Source organism: Cardiocondyla obscurior, linkage group LG24 (genome assembly GCF_019399895.1).
Source record: "Cardiocondyla obscurior isolate alpha-2009 linkage group LG24, Cobs3.1, whole genome shotgun sequence".
In the NCBI taxonomy this organism is placed as follows: domain Eukaryota; kingdom Metazoa; phylum Arthropoda; class Insecta; order Hymenoptera; family Formicidae; genus Cardiocondyla; species Cardiocondyla obscurior.
Window position 1 is genome coordinate 3,347,471 of NC_091887.1, and position 12,340 is coordinate 3,359,810.

The following is a 12,340-nucleotide window of genomic DNA, read 5'->3' on the forward strand; positions in this document are numbered from 1 at the left end:
CGTTACCTTACCGCGTCGTCATTTAATTTTCTGTCGAAAGATAAACTAGTAATCTAACTCTCTAAATATTTACTTAAAAAAATATGCAGTATATGCAGGGTATCCCGTAGTAAACTACCTTCCTTTTATGAGTAGGTAGGATCTGTCGAGAGAAATAGGAAAATTTATAACTATTTTGTAAAATTGTGTCGATCGTTATTTTTTGTCGCTCTTACGCTAGACATTTTAATTTTTTTTTTTTTTTCTCAATAGCGATCGACAATTTTTCCGCGCATGATTATAAAAGTAAAATTAATTTAACATAAAAGTAATGTAAAATCAAATAATTGCTATACTAAAGAGATGTAGAGATACGAATTAAAGCTGCCGCGTTATAACAAGTTTTTACTTTGTTAATAAGATTATTATCCGTGTGGAGATTATCAATTTTAATGACTAATAAATCGATTTGATAGATGGAAGTGGTATGAAACGGCTAGATGGTTTATCGCTGGCAATGAAAAATGTAAATGTGCGGCACGACTCGTCGAATGCAGAAATACCTAGAATACACGAAATACCGTTATACCTGTGCATGTTAAAATGTTGAAATTATACTTGCGGGAGGCAAGTGATTACTAAATCGGCGACCGGCACCATAAACCTCCCCGTTTGACTTCAACGTTCAATGTCTCGTCGTCACGCGACCATGCTAGAAATCTTTTGTTCCGTATTTGTAGATGCGCTCTCAATCGGTGAATTTACATGTAAAACACTTTCGTGTACGTCGAGCTGATAATTACAGTCCTCGTGTCGATAGCGTTTAGAAAGTTTACGTTGCAGGAAAAATACAGACGCGTGGGACCGCGCGATAGTCTCCAAAATGAAAGACAATGAAATGAAAGACTCTCTCCGAAAGCAATTTCGTTATTTCACGACGTACAATCAGTCTTCGTATCTCGTTTCAGAGTCGGGCCCGGCTTTCCGGATTCCGTTCGCACATGCTTGCTGCATCAAAAGTTACAGGTGACGCAAATTGTCAAATATTTTATGTAACGTTTACGTAATTTATTTCCTTTGGATTTCATCGGCTTTGTTCTTACGTTTTGTGGGCGCAGATGATGAACTGCTGTATTACAAGAAAAAAAGCTAGGGAAGAGAACACGCACAGGTCTCAGAGCACGGAACTCGACGACGTGGAGGAAACAGGTAGCACTCGCAATTTAATTATTTTACGCAATGTAATTGACGGAGAAATTTTAGAATTTTTATTTTTGAGTAACCACAACTGTCGTAGAATCAGAGGATGAAGAATTCTTCGAGTGCACAAGTGAGGAGATGGCGAACGACGAGGTTTTGTCAACAAGGCCGCAATTAAAGGCGAAACACCTCCTGTGGAACAAACCTACGGGAAGATTGGCCAAGCATCCTTCGCTCAGGTTGATTTTTCTTCACGTAATATCCTCTAATTAGTCAAGATTTGCATCAATCGCTTAAAACTTAGAATTACTTACGATATTATCGGAGAAACAGTTTTTTTATTTGTAGAGATATTTATATATTACTAAAAATATTGAGTAAACTACGTTTATTTGTAGCACTTGCATTTCTTTTCAATATCTGAATATTAAGTATTTTTGCTGACGAGATCATTAAGCTTGAAAATTGCACGATTTATGACTCATTGATGGGAATTGATAATGCGTAGGCTGATTCAAACTGGAGACCCTCTTTATCTACCAATCACGCAAGATCCTGTACCAAAAACGGAAGATCAACTAGAGGAGGACGCGCAAGTGATGATGCAGCTCGGTACCGACAAATACGCCTCCGAGATGCGGGCTCGAATGATGAGCGCGTCCTTATTATCCGACATGGAGTCCTTCAAGGTACATATAATATATTATTCTCATTCTAAACCTGGCTACGTATTTTTTACAAAGTGTACCTATATATATATATATATATATATATATATAATTTTATTGTGACAAGGCGGCAAATCCTGGTGCGGTACTGGAAGATTTTATTCGATGGTACTCGCCGAGAGATTGGATCGACGAGGAAGGCGTTGACGAATGGGGACAAGGAAAGGGTCGGTATTATTATTTTTTTTTTTTAATTATAATAGTTAAAAAATAAAATTAAAATATTATATAAAATATTGTAGTCATTTACAATCTCGAAATACAGGTCAGCTATCGCCACGAATGATGATCCCTGACAATCCATGGTCAACGACATGGGCATCGGCTCAGCCAGTTCCCGCGCATCGGCAGAAACGATTGTTCGATGACACGCGAGAGGCGGAGAAGGCATTACATTATTTGTACTCGAAGCGAATAAGCCAGGTCGCGCAGCTCTTGCTACCGAGTTTAACGCATGCCGCGCTTTATACTCTGAGTTTACAGAAGCAGGAAGCTCTGCCAAGCCTACCCGATGTAGCACAGAGCATACTCAATAAATTGCAATACGCGACGAAACCAATTCATCAAAAGTTACAATTGTACGAGGTACACTCGATTTTCGATCGTAATAAATTGCTAGGTTGATTTCAGTTATGGTTAATTACTAATTGTCATGTATAAATGTATATACATGATTATATTAAAATGTAAAATATACTTGAAATAAAAACTTTCAATTAAAAATTTTTCTTTTTTTAGGAAATCACACGCGATGTGGAGAGTGTAGAAGCATTGGTCGCACAAGTAAATTCGTTGCAACACAAGTTGGGTGGTAGCAATGATTCCAAAGAATTCACGTCCTTTTTGATTCAATTGATGCGAGGGAAAGAAGTGAGGGTGCCTGGCGGTTCCAGAGGCGACATTGGAGCCCGAATAACGACCATGTTCCGCGATGCTCAAAAGGTAAAGATATATATTTTTACGTTATTTGTGTGGAAAACAAATTTTACGACTAAAACATAAAATATTTTGGCTTAATTTCAGGCTGCTCATTTGATGACATCCTCCGTCAGTAGTATCAAGGATACAAGTACAGAAAATAGCCGACATAAAATGTTTCCTGAACCGTCATGTAAAGAATTTATTTTGCGGGCAATAATACCGCGACCATCGCCAGCTTCCACACCGCAGCCGCAACGATTATACATCTGCCTTAAACGAGAGCACATCCGTTTAGCTGGATTCTTTTCCGAAGATACGACATTCTTATAATATCAATCTAAACGTTGCCGGCATAGTTTTAATAATTTTTACAAAGAAAAAGCGTATAGATTTTGGAATTTATTGCGGTGATAACCGTAAATTTTTTTTTTTTTTTAATTAAATAATTATTCGTTAATTATTTCAATTTATTAGATTTTAATTTCACATTTCAAAATTGAAAACAAGTACAAGAAATAATTGTTGCATGTGATGTGTTGTGAAATATTTTTCAATAATGTCAGTTTACTATTTGTGTCTTGAACATATTGTACAACAAATATTTATTACAATTTAATTGTTATTTTTTACATTATTTTAATTAGGAACTTTGAAAGCTAAATAATGATTATGGGATCAATTATGTATTTTATTACGTTACCGATTAGACGTTGAATTCAACTGAGCCATCTTTTTTTCCAATGTAGGAATTTTCACAAATAGAGAGTCCCGCATGATACGATCGATCTCTTCTAGAGCTAATTGAATATGAAGCTGTAGCACAGAATCTTTGTCATCACGCAAATTACGCAACTCGCGGTATAAGTCGATCATGTCGCTGGTACAACTGGTCAACAAGTTTTGGTCGAGACCGCGAAATAGTAACGTTGCAACTAGTACAGCAGCACGTCGACATTCAGGTATTTTGTCTGATTTTAATATACATGTAATGCAGTAGCAGATCTGAAAGTTTCAAAATTGAATATTTTAGGAAAATTTCTTTGATATCTTGCTCTCTGTAACTTTTTGTTATATACGTACTTCAGTAAGCATGTTTCCTAGGCGGTAGTGTAATATTTTGCAAAGTTCTGCTAAACAAGAAAGGCCAGAGGCTCGTATCAAGGGATCTGTATCGCGGATTGTGCACAAAAAACCATTGAGCAGCATATTTTTTTGAACCACATTCATTTCACCTGTAAAATTTTATTTTAATTACTGTTCCGTTTATATTTAAATTAAAAATATTTTAGAATCTTATAAACCGTTAATTGTATTTCGGTACATTTTATTTTATCGTCTTCTAGGCTTATGTCGAGCCACTTTATATAATAATAATTTATCAACAATATACTTTGTTATCACATAAAATTTAATTGTTTTATATAGAATAAAATTAATTTAAATAATGAGTGACTTATAAGAAATTATCTGTATATATTTGTCATAGAGAGTAAAGAAAAGATTTTTAGATACCTAACGCTCTCGTTGTTTTGACTAATATTTCGCCGATTTTTACCCTAGTCTCAACAGTTATTTCCGAAAATGCATTTCGTTTAGGCATATCAATGTATTCAAGTATCAACGTTTCCATATATTTTTCTGGAAATACAGTTGCCATTGCGCACAGTCCATTGATAGATGCCAGGTATATAAAAGAATCTTCATGCTTTAAATTCTCCTAAAACCAAATACATAAGTAAGACAAATCTATAAAATGCACAGTAAGTGATTAAAATATTGTCGCAACCTGAAATAAAAGCAAAATAATGGCATCACGAGCAATAGCATAAGGATCATTAGTCTCGATCAATTTCGTGAGTGTTATAAGACCATGCGCTCGAACAGGAAGTAGTGGATCCTTCAGATCTTTTAAGGCTTCATCAAATTTGTTTGACGAACTTGATAAGTCTTGGTAGTATTTTTTCTCGAATTTGGTTCGAGAATCATGCGTCATAATACAGTTAATCACTTCGCTAATCAATGATTCAAGTTGATTTGGCAAATTCGAATTTTGGAGATGACCTTCTAAAAACGTTTTAAAATCTTTAAAAAGATCAATTTTAATCGCCTTACTCTTTTCAAGAATCCATGTTTTTATCCACATTAAACTGATATATAGCATCTCGCATTCGTCCTCGACTTTATCTTGGCGATTTATATATTTCTCGAATAACGATTTTATAAAGGATAACAGTGGTTCGGGATTCTTTATTTGTATGTCTTGAACAGCATTTGTGCTAGCCAATTTTGATATAAGATCGTAAGCCGCTGTATGAATTGCAAATTGTATCGTAATGCAATTTGTAATGCGTTCTATTTTATCGTTTTCTGTCTCTAATATTTTTGGTTGTTCAATTTCATTCCATTTATTTGCGTTTGACAGAAATTTTAATATATAACCAAATAAACTGGGAGATAAGGCTGTAGCTGTGGACACTAAGTCGAACATGGTATCAGCTAGTTTTACATAGTCCAAATTTTTATTCAGCCCCGTGATTTCAACACCGCTGGTCGGCCCAAATTCTGACGTTATATAATTTCCAAATTCTCCTGACATGTCATGTCCTAGAAAAGCTGCATACAATTTTTCTTGCATTGTCTCTTCTTCGAGGATTTTTAATAACAGTCGTTGTAAATTTGCTTTTAATACACAAGCACTTCCGAGGACTTTGGTATATAGGCAGAATAGAGGTGTAGCAATGTAAAAAATAACTTTGCAAGGTAGACACTTGAACTTGGCATCCTCTGTTAAAAAACATCTCGCTAATAATTCTATAGATCGTTCTATTTCTTTTTCTTTTGCTACGGAAGATTCTTTGTTCGCTAAAGGTGCACATATAACTTGTACAATATATCTCTGACAAGCATGTGGATTGTAATCATACAAAGATTTAATGCAACAGTTTGCTATTGTTGAACTGTGTTTGAACTTATCTGAGAAAAACAAATCTAAAAGCTAAAAAAGAAAAAATTAATTTTGATTTTTAATTATTTTAATACTATGTATGCATTAATATGTATTTTAAAATATTTTTTAATTCATACCTGAGGACATACGGCTCCATAATATTCATCGACATTCTTTCCATGTGTCACTGCTATTAGCCGGGAGAGTGTATCTAATTTCTTCCAATCTGTGCCCAAGTCCAAACTGTCATTGTAAATTGTTATAAATAATGACGATATTCCATTCGGTTGTACGAGCATTTTGATTAAATAATTCTGAGTTTCTTTCCGTAGCCATTTTGGTGCAGTTTTCATTCCCAAAATTATCATCAATTCTCGAAAACAAATATTAAGTGGGCAATTAAGTAACAGAGAAATCAATTTACTGTGAAATAACTTTTGACGATTTAGCAGTCTTTGATATTCTTCCGCTGTCATATAAAATTTCTGATTGTTTACATTTTCGGACTCGGACTGATAATTGTTCGATGGTTTAACTAGAGGAGCATGAGATAACTGTAATAGAGCAGCTATAAGGAGACCAATTTGTGAAAGTACTGCTGGTCGCAAATTGAGATTGTCAAAAAGATCTAAGAGCAAATATGTCGAGAAACATAATCTTTCGTATTTCTGAAACATAAAATTTATATAAAAGAAAATTATTGTATGAATTACATAATATGTAAATATATAATACTTAACCTCCAAACAGCTCAAGTCTGTTTCTTCAGTAATTGTTGAAGCTATGGAGCATACTTTATTTATATCTATACCTATGCCAGGTAATAAGGAGGGCTTAATTCCGATTAATATTATAAACTCTACAGCAACTTTCACAGAATGATATTGACTTGTATTAAAAGGTATGTCAGTGTCAACTTTTGTATGTTCTTGTATAATACCACGTAATAAATAATTTAATACATAAAGGTGTTGTTTTCTACAAATGTAAACATATGCAATGCTTAAATTAATATTTCTTCTATATAAAAATTATAAAATTTTTCAACCAAAATACTACCTTGTAGAAAACTCTTCAATAGATTGCCTTATATTTGGTAATAAAGAAGGTTTTACCCTTTCAATTATTCCCTTAACCTTGTCATCAAAATTTGTATTTGCCTGATCTATAATTATAAAACGTAAATTTAGCCAAATGTGCATTTATTAATATTGTCTAATCATAGAATATTAATTTAATTTACTATCAGCAAAATTAAATTTGGCAACTCTTACCATCATTATTGAATATCATCATAGATAATACTTGGTGATAATTCATTTTTATTATTTTTATTTTTATAAGTTAACTGTAATAAACACTATTTTCAGAACAATTAAAAGAAATATTTCTAACCCGTACAGTTGTAGCACATCTTTACGTTTATATTTTTCACCTCATGTCCGTATTATTATTTTTTTTTTTTTCTATTTTAATGTGCATCCATCTGTTTGTAGTTATACGGCTGCACAATCTTCTCTTCTTGTACAGTTGTATGCGAATAAATTGCGACTGTTTTCTTAATTGCAATATATTGCCTTTAACATTGCAATTTTTTCAATTTTTAATCCAACTCCATACAGATTCAGGTTGACTGGCTCCAATCTTGTCTAATTCTTCATTTAGAATTCTCCTCTGATCATCATATAACGAGCAGGAGAATACAACGTAGTTAGTATCGTTAATATCTTTAATTTCAGCACCACAATCACATCTTGCGGAAGTAACATAACCTATTCTCTCCAATGATGCGTTCAGCGCAGAGAGCCCAACTGAGAATCAGCGGCTTTTACGCGTGTATAGATACAGAGGCTCGTCCGTGTGAAGCCAGCGCTTCGGCTGCCGTCGGATAGAAGAAAAGGCCAGAGCTATACACTGCCTGTCCTGCTCTTTCGCGGCGTCGCCGGTAGTTATTGCAGCTTCTCGGTAACATCGCCGAGTTATAAGATGAGAGCAGACATATAAATTTAACAGTAAATAAAATATTTTATAATGCGATGTTACCGAGAAGAAGCTGCAATAACTACCGGCGACGCCGCGAAAGAGCAGGACAGGCAGTGTATAGCTCTGGCCTTTTCTTCTATCCGACGGCAGCCGAAGCGCCTGGCTTCACACGGACGAGCCTCTGTAATCTATACACGCGTAAAAGCCGCTGATTCCCGGTTGGGCTCTCTGCCTCTTGATCGAAATATAGTAAGGTGATTGTAAATCGTCCGAGTATATATCTAGTGGTGTAGTAGTGCCCCTCGCAACCTACAACAGCTGCGATGAGTATGCCATCTTACAGAGATCCAATGCGACTAACTGTGAATATTATCTAACGATATGCGCGTGTTGGTATATGTGTAAACGACTTTATTTTAACTCGAATATCGTTATTTGTACATAATATCATACATACATATGTCATATCAATGTAATTTATGTATAACGTCTGTGTAATGTTGCGTCATACATTTGCGTATTTAACAACTTTGAAATAAACGTTGACTCAAAATTATTTAAATCACCATTCACGTTCTCCAGAACGGACGTAAGCCCACGACTACTCTCGTGTACAAAAAAAAAGAGCAGAATGCAAACGTATACACCTCGTATTCTTTGTACAGAATATAAAATATCGTGGTGTCGCGCCAACACATGTGTTATAATCGAAATAACGAAGCGCAGTGCGACAATAAATCAGGAACCGAATAAAATTATAATATATGTAATACAAGTGCACGAGTACAATTAAGCTATGTCAACGGACAACTCGCTATATTAGCCACTGACAAAGTTGAAAATAAATTACTCGTCGTCGAAAAGTCCAATCGCTCGATCAGAAGAAATATACACGTCTCAAATGCAAGTTTAACTAAAATATGCATGCAGAGAATGTAACGTTAGTCGTAGGAAAGATGTTATTGTTATTGCGTTTATATTGATATACGTTTAAAATATAATTTACTTGCGAACAAAAAAATATGTATAAGAAATAATCTCGTTTTCTTCGACATTCGTTATACTCTGCATATTTTAGAGCTTAAAGCTCGATTTCTTAAAAATCGAAATTACATGATCCATTATGTATCATTCACGAACGTGTACAAATACACACGCGCACATATTTTCTTTGTTTTTTTTTTTTTTTTTTTTTTTTTTGCATTAACTCGATAAAAATTTATATGTATTTCATATTTTTTTAACAAAAATATTATTTTTATGCATTCAACAAGTGCGTTCAAAATTCAAGTTTTAACATTATAGCTGGCATACATATGTACATTTAAATAGAATTGGCAAATAGCGGAATAAAAAAAAAATCGTGAAATTGCATAAAACAGCAAATACCACATCTTTATCTAAATTCTAACACGATTTGGTAATTTTAAATATAACAAAATACGCACTAAACATTGAATGATAGCAACGTCAATATTATAATTTACCACTCAATAATATAAATATAACATACGTTGGATACAACAGTTATATTATCAAGTGCAAAATTACAATATTGATATAACACTGCCACTGATTGATATTCACTAGAAAATACGAAGATAAAAAATCATACAATGCGGTATAAATTCACTTTTGTTTAACGTAATATGCAGGAGTCAACCATTTTATCCAAATTACTGATATTCTTTTAAATTTAATTGAAATCAGTAAACTTTAATGTTATAATAAATTAAAAATTAAATTAATCCAATGTTGCATAAGCCGTTGCATTTGCATAAAATCAATATAATTGTTTAGCCGGGCGTTACATTAATTGTATTTTGACAGTAAAAGATGTCAAAACATTATTGACTACATATACAGCTTGGTTGGTCTCGTATATAATTGTCTCGAATATCTTTATCAATTAATTATTGTCACGTATGTTGTATGTATATAATTAATTATTTAAATCACTTGCGATACAGACTCGTGGTAATCAATGTTGTACATTTTAATTAAAATAACTGCGCATTCTTTAAGCGCTTGTTAATTAACAATACCTATGAATTGTTACATTTTATTATTAAATGCGTCTCAGGCTTATTATTGAAACAATTCAAAATTGAACGTACTTTTAATTTATTATATGTATTATTCAATACAACATTGATTGCAAATTCTTATTAAGATGTAATAAATATAAACTACCAAATTATTATTAAGTAATGTATGATTCTTTTAATATTTATCTTGTTAACTGTTAATTGTCCGATGCTTTTTCTCTCATTATAAGTTATACAATTTTTCTTAAATCTTGAATGATTTAATTGTTCTCAACTCATCACAGTCGAATTTTTAAATCTGTAGCAGATTTTTAATATTGGAATAATAAAAAATTTTTCTTAAAAACATTACATGAAAAAAGATGTATATGTATATATATATGTATGTATGTATACATATATGCGATAATGGCAACTTGATGATAAAGTAATTATTGGCACTTCTATTGTGACTTGCAATTATAAATTTATTCTTAGCGACTTGTAATTTTAATTAGAAAATAATAAGGTTCACACTTACTCACCATACATTTTCACATGTGTGTGTGCGTGCATGCACATAAAAATAACATATAAACAATCATCTTTTATCCGCGAAAGTTTCAAATTTCGCTATTCTTCGTCTCCCTTGAATAAATAAAGCCGTCTCTTTTTTTTTTTTTTACGCAAACTCGATAAATTCTTAGATATTTAACACGAACACATCGAGTTATTTTATACCACGTATTGGAAATAACAAAGTACACGAGTACTTTCGCAGTCGAAGGAGTAAAATTTGTTTTCCCTTTTTTACTTTTCTTCTCTCTTTTCTTTTCCTCTCCCCCTTTTTTTTGGCACTTGAGTAATTATACGAAATATAGATTCATATACTGTTAATTGATGTAGGCCAAAAATGGTACATATACACCTCAATTTCCTCAATCTCCCGTCAGTTTTTCGGTAGCAGTAATTTTCACTTAATCATAATACGGTCTGAAATGGAAGATCTGTTTCATTAAGTTGTACTCGATTTAAATTTTGTAACAATTTTGTCCTTAATGTTATTTCTCTTAATTGTTTGATTTAACATGTTAATACATGCGTAGATAAAATCCCGAACGAAGCAAACATCTAAAAAGTATCATAAAGATATTTATAACTCATCGTGATCGGGAAATTATAAATCGCACAACGATGATAAAGGATTGGTGACCGTTCTTAATCGGTCGGACTTTCGCGTCAATTGCAGCCGATATTTCTTTCTTATGTCTTGAGAGTAGTACAGCTCACGTATTTTACTCTTGATCCATTCGGCTAATACCATCCAGAGAACTCGGCCACGTTCCTTGAAAACCCGACGTGCCAATATGTCTTGATCGGCCACGATCAGACGACGACAACGTCCGCTTACGTGTCGCGCGTACAACGGCGTGCCATGCCGATTTTTATTTATCGTGACCCTTGTCTGTAATGTAGATAATCTTCACTATAATTTTTTTTTTTTTAATTTATTTACAGTATCTCGGTATATATAAATCTATTTTTTGAATTTTATTACACAAATCTTTATGATAAAATAAAATTGCTGCTACATAGAAAACATTAGATGTATAAATTCTGTTATTTAAAATAAATTTCATTGTGAGGTTTCTTTTTATTTTTTATCTCAGATCTTGTAAATAGTATCTTTTACCTGGGGTCTTGCAACATTGTATCACACTTTCCACAACAGTAGATGATTCGTAGAATCCTCGCGACCAGCCTGCAATTCTGCAGATGCTTGAGGTCCGCGGAAATCCTCGTAACCGTCTCCACCAGATATCACCAGGAGTTTACCACGGTTAATGTTATTCTGCTGCGTTTTATTCGGTTTCAGTGAATAACGATTCACCTTTGGACGAGGATCCAGTTTCGAGGGATTAGGTGCTTCTACATAGGTGAGAAAACGCACATGTCCTGTGTGTCCATGTGGAATTCCTGTACATAATAATTTTCTTATTTAATGAATTTGATATGGATTTTAAAATGTACGCTTTAATTAAATCATTAGTAAAGAGGTAACATAACGTGTAAAATTTATCACTCGCTTCAATTTCCCATGCATTTTAATTTTAGGAAAACTTTCACAACGTTTCTTTTCCATTGAATATTTTAAAAATAATTAACACACATATGTTTGTGTAATTATACATGTATTGCGATACACATGTATAATGCAATGAAAAAACACGACATTGATCGATCGCTTCTGTATCCTTCCACGTGGACGGAAGTCCCGCACGATTTGGGGTGTCAGCCAGCTTTTTCTAATTATATCTGCAGGGCAATAACAACGACGACGACGACGACGACACAGGCGATAGAATATGACGTCAATACTCACCAGTCACGATCGGTGGCTGCGACATCCTCTGAGTAGATGGCTTTATATGGGGAATTGGCACGGTGAGCAACACACCGGCGCTCGTGCCGATCCACAGCAATTCGTTGCAAGCCAATAGTGCCGTGACTCTGAGACACGCAGCCTTGTGCTGCCGAATTATGTCATCGCAACC

The 12,340-nt window shown here is 33.7% G+C and overlaps 3 protein-coding genes across 7 annotated transcripts in view; 1 reads left to right on the top strand and 2 right to left on the bottom strand.

Annotated features, from left to right (window-relative positions):
* Positions 1–4,344, top strand: part of Rab3gap1 (RAB3 GTPase activating protein subunit 1) — a 25,347-nt gene extending 21,003 nt beyond the window's left edge. The window contains exons 7-14 of one of the 3 annotated variants that reach the window (XM_070671865.1): positions 948–1,005; positions 1,098–1,188; positions 1,283–1,418; positions 1,688–1,868; positions 1,975–2,074; positions 2,173–2,492; positions 2,646–2,849; positions 2,931–4,344. In XM_070671865.1, the coding sequence (XP_070527966.1) occupies positions 948–1,005; positions 1,098–1,188; positions 1,283–1,418; positions 1,688–1,868; positions 1,975–2,074; positions 2,173–2,492; positions 2,646–2,849; positions 2,931–3,158 (1,318 nt within the window). In that variant the 3' untranslated portion in view covers positions 3,159–4,344. Of the gene's footprint in view, positions 1–947; positions 1,006–1,097; positions 1,189–1,276; positions 1,419–1,687; positions 1,869–1,974; positions 2,075–2,172; positions 2,493–2,645; positions 2,850–2,930 lie in introns of those variants that run through there. The other 2 variants (XM_070671864.1, XM_070671867.1) reach the window with 2 other exon arrangements.
* On the bottom strand, positions 3,361–7,612 carry Tango6 (transport and golgi organization 6). Of its 3 annotated transcripts, none has more exons than XM_070671862.1 (9): positions 7,211–7,612; positions 7,050–7,123; positions 6,835–6,940; positions 6,516–6,753; positions 5,913–6,443; positions 4,615–5,823; positions 4,341–4,545; positions 3,909–4,060; positions 3,361–3,830 (listed from the first exon to the last, which is right to left on the bottom strand). In XM_070671862.1, exons 2-9 carry the CDS (start codon positions 7,093–7,095, stop codon positions 3,525–3,527), a joined length of 2,793 nt encoding a protein of 930 aa, XP_070527963.1. In that variant the 5' UTR covers positions 7,096–7,123; positions 7,211–7,612; the 3' UTR covers positions 3,361–3,524. The 3 variants fall into 3 exon arrangements, with proteins under 3 accessions (XP_070527963.1, XP_070527962.1, XP_070527964.1); XM_070671861.1 differs by having other exon boundaries at positions 7,050–7,135; XM_070671863.1 differs by lacking the exon at positions 7,050–7,123 and having other exon boundaries at positions 7,171–7,612.
* Positions 7,613–8,154: 542 nt separating this feature from the next.
* Positions 8,155–12,340, bottom strand: part of LOC139111680 (rho guanine nucleotide exchange factor 17) — a 31,612-nt gene continuing 27,426 nt past the window's right edge. Inside the window, exons 26-28 of the mRNA XM_070672154.1 lie at positions 12,169–12,339; positions 11,479–11,762; positions 8,155–11,250 (exon numbers count right to left, since the gene is read on the bottom strand). Of these exons, the coding sequence (XP_070528255.1) occupies positions 11,500–11,762; positions 12,169–12,339 (434 nt within the window). The 3' untranslated portion in view covers positions 8,155–11,250; positions 11,479–11,499. The remainder of the gene's footprint in view (positions 11,251–11,478; positions 11,763–12,168; position 12,340) is intronic.